At 35.3% G+C, this 12707-nt stretch overlaps 1 protein-coding gene across 1 annotated transcript in view; it reads right to left on the reverse strand.

Moving 5' to 3' along the window:
* The window catches only part of Hdx (highly divergent homeobox), a 76425-nt gene that overhangs the window by 30545 nt on the left and 33173 nt on the right, over positions 1 to 12707 (reverse strand). Inside the window, exon 4 of the mRNA XM_090326022.1 lies at positions 626 to 772. Coding sequence (XP_090182148.1) covers positions 626 to 772 — 147 coding nt within the window. The remainder of the gene's footprint in view (positions 1 to 625; positions 773 to 12707) is intronic.

Consider the following 12707-nt stretch of genomic DNA (forward strand, 5'->3'; position numbering starts at 1 on the left):
AAAAGCTTATTGTTAAATATTTAGCAGTATTGTTTGTACATAAAATTTAGATTAATATCTTTCCAAATGGAATATAAATTATTGTCCCTCCAATTGGTCTGGGCTATTTTTCAGTTTACTATTCATTATATGATTATATGATATGTATTTCAGATTATGTCATACTAGTTTTAAATAGCATTACTAAGATAGTTGACATGTCATAAAGTTCATGCATTTAATGTGCACAATTAAAGTATTTTCAACATATTCACAAATATGTGCACCAATCAAGACTAATTCCAGAATATATATGTTGTACTGAAAAGAAGCCCCTAACCCATTAGCTGCCACTCCCATCCCTCCTAGCCCTTGGCAACCATTTATCCACTTTCTGTCTCTCCAGTGTACATATTCTGCATGTTTCACATAAATTCAGTCTACAATATGTGATCTTGTGTGATTAGGTTCTTTCCCTTTGTATAATGTTTTGAAGGAATATCCATTTTTGTGGATACATCAATATTCACATTCCTTATAAGGGTTTATAATATGCTATTATATTCATTTACTACATTTTGTTTGATGGACATTTGGGTTGTTTCCACATTTGGTAACAGCATGAAAATTATTGAAAATGACTTACCCGGACTATTTCACAGTCAACATTTAATTCTGTTGCAACGGCCTCAATCTTTTCTCTGCAAACCGAGCCGAGGCTGGTCATGCCATTGTCCCAGTACTTCTTAAGGGTGGCTAAATCTCGGTCACTGAACTGAGTACGGTCCTGTAGCTGAAAATTACATTTTGGAAAATTAGAATAATCAAAGGAAGCAATGTTATAGAGAGGATAATAAGGGTGAGATGCACTAGGTTATGAACACTGCATAATAGCAGACAAATGCATCATACAGTTCTTACACTGTTCTCTCAACATGAATGCGTGCTTTCCTTTTTTTTTTATAAAACACAATTATAATGTGGCTGGGTAACATGATTAGGATTTTTTAGCTGAAAACAAAATAAAACATTAAATTTAAGCAGTCTTAATTATTCAAATGATATATCTCCATTGTAAAAATATGGAGAAATAGGGGCCAGGAGTTTTGCCTAGTGGTAGAGTGCTTGGCTATCATGCACAATGACCTGGGTTCAATTACTTGGTATCACATACATAGAAAAATAAGCTGGAAGTGGCTTAATATGGTAGAGCTCTATCCTTCAGAAAGCCCAAGGACAGTGCTCAGGCCCTGAACACAAGCCCAGGACTGGCAAAAAAAAGAAATGGACAAATAAGTGAGTTTAAATCATATTGAAATTAGGAATGAGACTTGTAAGTACACATAATTATGTCTAATTATAATGTCAATATTCTGCAAATGGACATTTGTGTATCACACATAACTCAAAATGAAAGAGAAGATAACATCAGTATGTCATCTTTTGATGCTAATTAGATTTGTCATATAAATGTCAACATTAATCTAATAATATTAGTATTATTTAAATATAAATAAGTAAAATTAAGAAGGTAATATGGTAATAAAACACAATCATATTTATGGCTTCATAAAATTTGTATAGTAATCCTAATCCTTTTGTTTTTAGGTTTTAAAGAAATCCAATAAACCATAAGCTTACTATATTGCTTAATTCAATGAGTTCTGGAGGCATCTGTCGGAAATGAATTAGAAACGTGATAGAATAAAGACCTTCATTTTGCTGATAAGGAATCAGGCAAAGAAAGGTCAAGGGATTCATTTGATAGATCACTGAGTACAAGGTAGAGCTAGAAATATCTCTAGTTTTTTAATAGAGGTTTTATCCCTATAATGTTTCCAATTATCTCAAGAGGTGGTGGGAAGAAATCTAAAAAATGATATTTAAATAAAAATATCCGCTTAGCCCTGTGTATGATGTGTGTGTGTGTGTGTGTGTGTGAGAGAGAGAGAGAGAGAGAGAGAGAGAGAGAGAGAGAGAGAGAGAGAGAGAGAAAGAGAGAGAGAGCTTTGTGTGTGTGATGTGTGTGCATGTTTGTGATGAGAGAGAAGAAACAGGAAGTAGGAAGTAGAGAGAAGAGAGAGAGAGGGACAAAATAAGACTGTGTGTGTGGGAGGGGTAGGGAACAGTGTGTGTTAAAGACAAATATTGAAAATCTTGGCATAAGGTCTGAGATTCTGTTGCTATCTGATGATCTGGTCCTATACCAAGGATAAACCTATAATTCTTCCTGGAAATAAATTACTTTTAACATTTCCTAACTAAATAAAATTTTGAAATGGAGCGCCAGATTCCAGTAACAGCAGAAAATCTGAAATGACTTAACAACAACAAAAAAGGGTCCAAGACAGTTAAATCATGTAACACAAACAATGGGCACATATTTAAACCTACAATCTTTGTAAAATGTGTTTGTTTAGCCAGATGAGATAAAACTAGTATATGAATTTTGAGTTTATGACCAAGAGATGTGTGTTTGTGTCTACTAATAAATCTGATTATCAGCTAAATCTGTTCCTCTCTTCTTAAAAGTAACATTTATTATAAGTACTAATAATACATTATGTGTTCCCAGTAAGAGATTCAACAGCTGGCATCCAAGTTTCTTTAATCAAGAGAAATAATCCTTGAGGTTATTCACAACAAAACATTATATTAGGTGTTCAGCCCACACTGACATTGCAATAGTTTTGGAGGTAAACTCCAAACCATGAACAAAAAATATATAAGAATCTAGGTAGATTCAAGTAATTCATCGTGAAAACTATAATAAATATTCCCATAATTTTCCACTGAACCAAATTCTCCGGTGAAAGTTAACCTACATTACTGTCAGAATGGAAGGAATAATGAACACAACACTGAACTCACTCAGCCAATTAATTTGTAATTCATTTAGAGGACATCCAACGCTGATTCATCCTTTAAATTGAACTAAATAAAACCTGATTTGATTTGCTGGAAATGTGCTGGGGTCTTAGCATTAGCAATGCTAAAGGCGACCTATTATGACAATGCCTATTAACTAGAAGCTTATGAGAGAAGAGCAGTTATTTTTAAAGCTCCTAAGAGCATGTTTGAAATAAGAAAATAAATAAGGTAATAAAAATCAATTAGCATTAAAACTGTGAATACCCATTTAGAGGAGAAAGAAAAGTGCACATTTAAAAGAGAAAGTGAATTCTCCCCTAAGGAACTCTGAAGTGCAGTCACTTTGGTCTTTCAGTTCAGCTCTCAAGCCACCTTTCCTAAAAACTTATAATGCTCAATCCCTCGTTAAGAAGACAGGTAATCATTGTGTCAATTTTGATAGATTAGAATTCCAGCAACCAGATAAACCTGAAGCTTGGCTCAAGAAAACAGATAACAGTGTTGAGTTCATTATGTTTCTGTGGTAACTGAATAGACAGAAATCTGACATTTCATCAGCTACAAGGGCATTTCATTCTTTGTTTTGCTATTAAAATCATGCTAGGTGATTAAACTCAGAATTAGGAATACCAAGTTATCAAAGCCCAATCTAGTAGTACACACTCATAAGCCTGGCACTCAGAAGGTCGAGTCTAGAAGATGGTGAGTTTGAGGCTAGTTAGGGCTGTCTAAAAAAACAGGAATCCAAAAGTCCTAGAATGAGTCACATTCTCTCTTCCTCACTTACAAACCCAAAATTCTTCATAATTTCTCCATAATTTCTTCAGTTCAGTATAAAAAGTCACATATATATCTAGGTGTCGGTGGCTCATGTCTGTAATCCTAACTACTCAGGAGACTGAGATTTGAGGACCACAATCCAAATCCAACCTGGGCATGAAAGTTCCAGAGACTCCTGGATCTCTAATTAATTACAAAAAATCTAGAAAGAAGGTATAGCTCAAGTTTAAGAACAGCAGCCCTGAATTCAAACACCAGGGGAAGCACATAAATAGTGGAACAAAAGGTAAAGCAATTCAGCAGTGAACTCCACTAGACACAATGTTGGATATGAACTATCCAACTTGGGGGAGAGGGAAGTCGGGAGGGGAAAAACTAGGAGAAAATGAGGGAGAGGGTGACACTGTTCAAAAGGAAATGTACTCATTACCTGACTCAAGTAACTGCAAACCTTCTGTATATTACCTTAACAATAATTTTCTTTTTTATTAAAGAATGTATTAACATTGATTTTTACATCATATTTCAAATGACATATTTAACAAACAAGTACTCAAGAAGGGAATCTCTATATACAATCACTGGCACTTAGATTTTAGAACATAATTAAAATTAAGCTGAGAGCTTGTATGTCATAGATACATATTAATCGATGTAATAAAACATTATGTCTATAGAGTCATAATTTTTTTTGCCAGTCCTGGGCTTGAGCTCTGGGCTTGAGCTCAGGGCCTGAGCACTGTCCTTGGACTTTCTCAAGGCTAGAGCTCTACCACTTGAGCCTCAGCACCACTTCCGGCTTTTTTTCTATGTATGTGGTACCAAGGAATCAAATTTGGGTCGTCATGCATGCTAGGCAAGCACTCTACTACTAGGCCAAACTCCCGGCCCGAGTCATAAATTTTTATGTCTATATTTCCAATACCGTGTCCATAGAATTGGGTATGCAAATACTGAGTACAATCCAGATGCCCTACTGAATGGATACAAAAAATGTGATATATATATATATGTTACATATTTATATATATATATATAATGGAATTCTACATAGCCAACAGACAAGATAAAATAATGGCATTGGCTTGGAAGTGGATGAATCTACAGGGAATCATGTTGAGTGAGACATGTCAAGACCAAAGGAACAAAAGGCACATGGTATCCTTAATATGTGGTTATTAGATCGAAACAGTACAAGAGTGAGGACTCAATATTTGTGTACCCTATGCTATGGACATGGTACTGGAAATATAAACACAACTACACAGACATAAAAATTTATGACTCTATAGACAATGTTTTATTACATAGATTAATATGTATACATTAAATACAAATCCTCAGCCTAAGTTTAATTATTTTCTAAAATGTAAGAGCCAGTGATTGTATATAGAGATTCTCTTCTTGAATACTTTTTAAACATAACATTTGAAATATGATATAAAAATCAATGTTAATAAATTCTTTTTTTAAAAAGAAAGTTTTGGTCTGTGCCAAGGAGACCTAGTGTATCTCCTATTCCTTCTTGCAAAGTTTTCAGGGTATCTGCTTTTATCTCCAGGTCTTTGATCCATTTGGAATTAACCCTGGTGCAGGGTGACAAAGAAGGATCCAACTTTAGTTTTCTGCAGGTGCTTAACCAGTTCTGCCAGAACCACTTGTTGAAGAGGCTGTCTTTCTTCCATTCTATTTTTTGGGTCCCTTATCAAAGATTAGGTGGTCATAGTAGGTCTGTGGGTTAATATCTGGGTTCTCATTTCTATTCCACTGGTCTTCAGACCTGTTCTTGTGCCAGTACCAAGCTGTTTTGGTCACTGAGAACAATAATTTTGAAATGCATGTACACTTGAAAAACTTCTAACCTTTTCTGATACTACAGGTTTGAACATTTCTACTTCATGATATACCATAATAACATACTATACTATCATATTGGGATATGCCTCAACATTCAACATGACATTAAACTCCTTAAAACTTTAAGTGTATAATTCACGGTCATTAATAACCAGGGCACAAAACTGTAGAGAAAATTCTCTGGAGCAAACTTATCTAGCATAGCTGAAACTCTATACATGTTGAACATCAACTATCCATCCACCTTTTTCTCTGAGTGCCAGTGTTGCAAATTCTGCTTTTTTGAATTAGATTCTTATTATGGAGGTAGGATCTTATTGTAAACCCAGCTAGTCTCAAATTCATAATCCATCTGTTTCAAATTTTTGAGTGCTAGCTAGGACTTCAGGTGAGAAGTGCCAGGCTCCTTGTTTTTCTGCAGGTGAGCAGTAGTCCACTGTATGTGGGTACTGGTCATCTTCTCACCTATGGCTGGTTATTTTGGTTGTTACTATTTTCAACCTATTGTGAATTATTTCTGTTGCAGTCATAGATATAAAAATATGTCTTCATATTTCTGTTTTGCAGAAGGTTCTTGAATAATAAAGTTTGTCATTCCAGGTCGCTTGCAATTTATGCTTTTACATTTTTTCACTGGTTGCCAGGCACCAATGGCTCACACCTGAAATCCTATTCAGGAGGCTGAGATTTAAGGACCATGTTTCAAAGCCAGTTGGGCGACGAAAGTCTACAAGGCTCTTATCTCCCATTAACTACTGGAACTGGTGCTGTGGCTCAAGGAGTACAGTGATAGACTTGAGCTGAAAAGCTCAGGGGCAATGCCCAGCCCCAGATTTCAATTCCACAACCAGTCCCTCAACTCCCCCCCAAAAGTCACTGGTAGTGAGTTTTGAACTCAGGTCAGTGTCTTGTGCTTATTATGCAAGCTCTCTACTACTGAATCATGCCCTCAATATATTTTTGCTTTACCCATTTTTCAGATAATGTCTTGGTTTTTTGGGGACCAGACTTGCATCAAAATATTCTTACATACGACACTTGAATGATCCACTATGCTACGTCCATGTAATTTATTCTTGAAAATAACTCTCCGTTGTTTGGTTGGTGAAGATCTTCTCCCACTCTGTAGGCTTCCTAATTAGGAAGATCTTCACTAACCAAACAACGGACAAAGGCCTCATATCTAAAATCTATCAACAACTCAAAAAATTGAATCACTCTAAAACTAATCTCCAAAGTAACAACCATCCCATTAAAAAATGGGCCAAAGACTTAAAGAGAGTCTTCTCTGAAGAAGAAACAAAAATGGCCTATAGACACATGAAGAAATGCTCAACATCTCTGGTCATAAAAGAAATGCAAATCAAAACAACGCTAAGATTCCACCTCACTCCAGTTAGAATGTCCATGATCAAAAAAACTAATAACAACAGTTGCTGGAGGGGATGTGGCCAGGAGGGATCACTACTACACTGTTGGTGGGAGTGCAAACTCGTTCAACCACTATGGAAAGGAGTATGGCAGTGCCTCAAAAGGCTAAACATAGAACTCCCCTATGACCCAGCAATTCCACTACTTGGCATTTACCCAACCATCCAGAATCTAGGGCATACTAAATCCACTAGCACAACAATGTTCATTGCAGCATTATTCACCATAGCAAAGATATGGAACCAACCTAGATGTCCCTCAGTTGATGAGTGGATCAACAAGTTGTGGTATTTGTATACAATGGAATTCTATGCTGCTGTCAGAAAAAATGACATCACCCCATTTGTTAGGAAATGGAAAGACTTAGAAAAAATCATATTAAGTGAAGTAAGCCAGACTCAAAGGAACTTAGGCTCAATGGTTTCCCTCATTTGTCATAATCAGTAGAAACCTTGGGCTCAACTAGCAGAGATCTGCAATAGAGCAAAAACCTTGATACATAAGGCCATATAGTATGAAGCTAATTGAAAGGATCGCCAGGATATTGAAACAAAAGCCATATAACGAATGATTGTTGTCCTTAATGTACTATGTTATCTCTCATCTCCTTTGCTGTCCCTTGGGTATCTCATATTGTTACAGTATCTCACTTTGTTATCTGATGTATTGAATTTATTTGTATTTGGTTATTTGAAATTTTATAGGGAAGGGGGGAAAACCAAGACCTGGGGGGGAGGAAAATGGGGACCAAGACATGTGAAAGGGTATCAATGTATGTGAATTAATGCACCGTCTATCTGGCAAATATCATGTAACCCTTTTATTAGTTACAATAAAAAATATTAAAAAAAGAAAATAACTCTCTTCAGTTTTAGAATCTGAACAAGTAGATGTATTTTTTACTCTCTGGAGTACAGACAGTACTTGGCTTGCATTGAGGTTTATCTATCAATGAACCCACTCTAAAGGCATTTAATTAAAAATGCATTCACCGTACTTAACCTACCAAACATTATAGCTTAGTAACATAGTAAACTATTGCATCTTAGTACTTCTCCTTCATGATTGTATGGGTGACTGGGAAATGTGGTATGCTTTTAATGTCTAATATCATCAGATAGCATTTTGCCACATATCATTAGCCTGGGAATAAATCAACATTCAAAATTTTATATTCCCAAGCTTAAAAGAAAAGAACCTCCAAGATATAGAAACAAGAGCCATGTAAGGTGTGACTGTTGCTTTTAATGTACTATGTTTTTTCATATCTTACCTTGTTATCTGATATGTTGTATATATCTTTATTTGAAATAGCATAGGGAAGGGGGGAAACCAAAATGAGGGGAGGGGGTGGGGGAGGGAAATGGGAACAAAAACATGAGAAGTGTTAGCAGTGATTGCTAAGAAATGTACCTTCCATTGGCAAATATAATGTAACCCTTCTAATAATTACAATAAATTTTTTAAAAAAGAAAAAAATTACACAGACTATCTGGAGTGTCATAAAATTTTCTGACCTAACACTTACAAAGGCACGATACATGAAAACTCACTGGATATCAAATCCAGTACTATGCATATGCTAAGCCATGAGCTCTACCACAAAACAACATTCCAGGCCTTTGCTGTCTTAGACAGCTTAACTTTTCTTACAAGATCAACAGGCTTAGGCTTTAACTGACATTGCTCAGTTAATATATCATTTGTCTCACAAGCAGTTTCAATTAAAATGTTCCAGTAGGGGAATGTAATAGAAAATTTCTTTCCACTGACAAGAAGTGGAGAAAAAAACTTTTATTATACTGCTGCTTAAAAACATTAAGTGCAGATAAATCCTTAAGGATTTTTCCAGAAACACTGATATTCTTCTGAACAGAATTGAATAAGCATTTACTCTAAACTTAGTAGGTAGTACTTTCATTGTAAAAAAAGAGAAGTTGCTGGTAATCTGTGTAGAAAAGTAAACTAGAAGTAAACAAAATATCACACATATTCTATCACTTCCACATACTTACATAAAAAGTTCTTAATCATCCAAAAATTAAACATAAAAAGCAGAACTCTCATTGATTCAGTTTATGAAGGACATATTAGGGGCTTAGGTAACAACAAACAAGCTACAATGTTTTTTGCAGTGTAAAATAGAAGAACTCTAGAAAATGTAGAAATGTAGACAGAAATTTGCAAGTTAGTTTTGTATCTTCTTAATTTGAGGCAAGATACTGGATCCTTCCAGGTTTGGTTTCTTTATTTTCTTTTTTATTTTTATTTATTTATTTTTTGGCCAGTCCTAGGGCTTGAACTCAGAGCCTGAATACTGTCCTTGGGATTTCTCAAGGCTAGTGCTCTACCACTAGAACCACTGCACCACTTCCAGCTTTTTTCTATGTATGTGACACCAAGGAATCGAACCCAGGTCTTCATGCATGCTAGGCAAGCACTCTAACACTAGGCGAAACTTCCAGCCCTGGTTTCTTTATTTTAAAATTAGATGACCTATGCAAAATAAACCAGATGAATAGTCATAGGGATTTAGTAAAGGTAGTCTTTTTCTAATATCTACTCTTCTACACAGCTATCTTTGACTTAAATCAGAGAGATATACAAGTGGCTTTTTAGTGATAATCTATTTGTGAGATCCAGGTAAGACTGGCAATAACTTGCTCTTTTACAAATAGCAGTAATCGCTGGACAGGTTTCATACTTTCTCAGAATTTTGTGAATAACATATCTTTCTGTGTGTTTTTTTATTTAAAATATTTTAGAAATTAGATATTTTCAGATAATAAAAATAGATACTGTAGGATAAATAGAGCGGCAGCGTTGAACTAAAGAACTAAGGAACAGCTCCCAGGCCCAGAGTTCAAGCCCCACTACTGACAACAAAAATAAATAAAATGAAAAAAATAAAAATAGAGACTGTAGTGTACACTTGTACTACTTGAATTGAGCCCAGACCCTGTGGAGCCCAGATGTATCAGAATCATAGCTAGCTATGGAAAAGATTTGATTTGCTTCCTTGCCAATATAATCACGTCACTATTCTTATCATATACAAACCTAGTGTCATTAGTTGTTTTAGGGAATCTCTCTGAATACTGATATTTCAGGTTCATGTTTGCTACTTCTTTTTCTCTAAGAATATTTATCTAAACCAGAAATTAGAGATGAAAACTCAACACCAATTTGTGAAGCTGATGGAGAATATTTTGCAGCCTTATGCAATATGGCACTATACACACTCATTTACTACCACTCTTAGATATTGACTCTATTTTTCTATTTCTCATTGAGGAATGGCTAATACAAGAACATATTCATTAAAACCTAAAGCAAAATAGGAAACTGACCATAGAATGCAATTAGGAAGAACTATCTTGCTACAAGAAAAATGGACCTGTAGATATCTGGAAATGCAGAGCTAATGAGATAGTTGGACAGAAAGGAGAAAGATTATAAATCAAAATTATAAATGAATACAGTTAGCATAGTATTGACTAAATAGTTGGACACTAAAGCATAGAGATAATTTTACATATCTCACTTGTCAATCCAACAAAAAAATTAACTAGAATTTTGGTCATGTAGACAGCCATCCTTATTTATATCCATATTTTGTATGCAATTTTAGGATACATTTAATAAAGTATGTTTTGTATAGTCTCCGCTGAGGAGAGAACTTCATTGTAAGCCCTTTAGCAGTTGGGATCTTCTGCCAGTCAGTGGACCTTATTGTGTGCGCACTATGTATGTACATGGCAAGCACATAACAAGTACATCAGGATACAGCAGTTGTGTTTATATACTTACATTTGATCCCACTAAACCTGTGGATGGCCAATGGTTCTGTGAAATAAATCTGAACCATGGTAGCCTTTAAATTTGTATTTCCTTTACACGCATTGCATTTTCTAAACCCTTCTTATGTCTTAAATGTTTTATTTTACTTTATTTACTTATCTTTTAACAGAAATATAGGTATCATTAGCTCATGGCTCTGTAAGTCCAAGAAAATGTCATGACCATCTGCTTGTTAAGTAGTGACAGCCTTCCCACTGAGACTTTGCCAGTTGGAAACAAGTGTGTTAAAGGGAGTTGCCCTTTTCTAGCATGTACTAAAAGTTTTTTTTACTGTTATTAAAATACAACAAAGTTCTAAAAGTGTGAACTGCTTTTGTAAAATATAATTAAATTTCAAAAGGCTTAAAAGAAGGTGTGACTTAACTCTGTTCTTATCTGTCATGAAAATTATGGCAATGAGTACAAAACAAATATGATCATAAAAATCTAACATTTGATCTGACCACAGGTGTGAGAGAAAGCAGTTTGACATATATATATATATCACAGCATATAACGAAATTATCATGACATTCGCATGTGTAGACATACCATTTGTGAGAGAAAAAATAGTGATTTACTAACAATGCAATAAAAACATTAGTTCTACATCAACAATATTCAAAGTTCATGTTATCAAATTGCCCAATTTAGACCTATTTTTCTTACATTAAAAATTCTATTTCCTCTGTCCTTTTTTATCTCACCCTATTAATTCTCACCTTGTACTTTCTCCCTCTACTCTAATGCTATCTGCCATGACATCCTTACTAGTACTGAACTGGTATGGATGTAATCTCTGAATTTCTGGAACACGAAGATCATAGAAAGCTAATATGAACAATACTTGAAGAAACGGATAAAGTTTTGGAAATATAAGATTGATTTTTTTATGCCAGTCCTGGGCCTTGAACTCAGGGCCTGTGCACTGTCCTTGGGCTTTATCAAGGCTAAAGCTCTACCACTTGAGCCGCAGCACCATTTTCAACTTTTTTCTATGTATGTGGTACAAGGAATCGAGGCTGGGCCTTCCCGTATGCTAGGCAAGCACACTATCACTAAGCCAAACTCCCGGCCTGATTGATCAACACTGAATTAAGAGGAAATAAAATATCTGAATAAGCATTATGCAATGATGGAATCTATAATCACAGTCTTCAAGTAAGCAAAACGTGAGGGCATGTAGCTTTACTGGTGAATTATACCAAATGGTCAAGAAAGAATTAACACCAATTCTTCTCAAATTCTTACAAAGCACTGAGTGTAAGTTATATGAGGTCAATGTTATTCTATATCCAAATCAGATAAAGAAATCTCAAGTTAAAAACAAACAAACAAATAAACAAACATATACTATCTCAGGGACAGTGCCCAGGACCAGAGTTCAAGCACTATGACCCACATAGAAAAAAAAATATACTAGTATATCACATGACTACATACATAAAAGTATTCAAGCTCATATCATGATCAGACAAGGTTTATCTAAGAGGAGTAAGGGCAGTTCAACATATCAAACCAAGAAACAAGCAAATATATCATATTAATAGGAAATTGAAAAAAAAGCATAAATTTCCTGGATGCAGTGCCTCACTCCTGTAATCCTAGCTACTCAGGAGGCTGAGATCTGAGGGTCACAGTTCAAAGTCAGCCTGGGCACCAAAGACCGTGAGACTTTTTTTTTATTGTCAGGATAATGTATAGAGAGGTTACAGTGACATTCATCAAGTAATGGGTACATTACTTCTGAAACCTTGATACCCGTCTTATCTCCAGTTAATCACTAGAAAATGGGAGGTGGGGCTGTGGCTTCCATGGGTTGGGCTGTAGCCTTGAGCTGAAGAGCTCAGAGACACGGCCCAGAGTTCAAACACCATGGCCCAGACGGGAATTCTTTCCAAAGCAATTTAAGTGAAATTCCTATTTAGTTTTTGCTACCATTTTTAACA

Source organism: Megascapheus bottae, chromosome X (assembly GCF_031878675.1).
Source record: "Megascapheus bottae isolate mThoBot1 chromosome X, mThoBot2.hap1, whole genome shotgun sequence".
Lineage (NCBI taxonomy): Eukaryota > Metazoa > Chordata > Mammalia > Rodentia > Geomyidae > Megascapheus > Megascapheus bottae.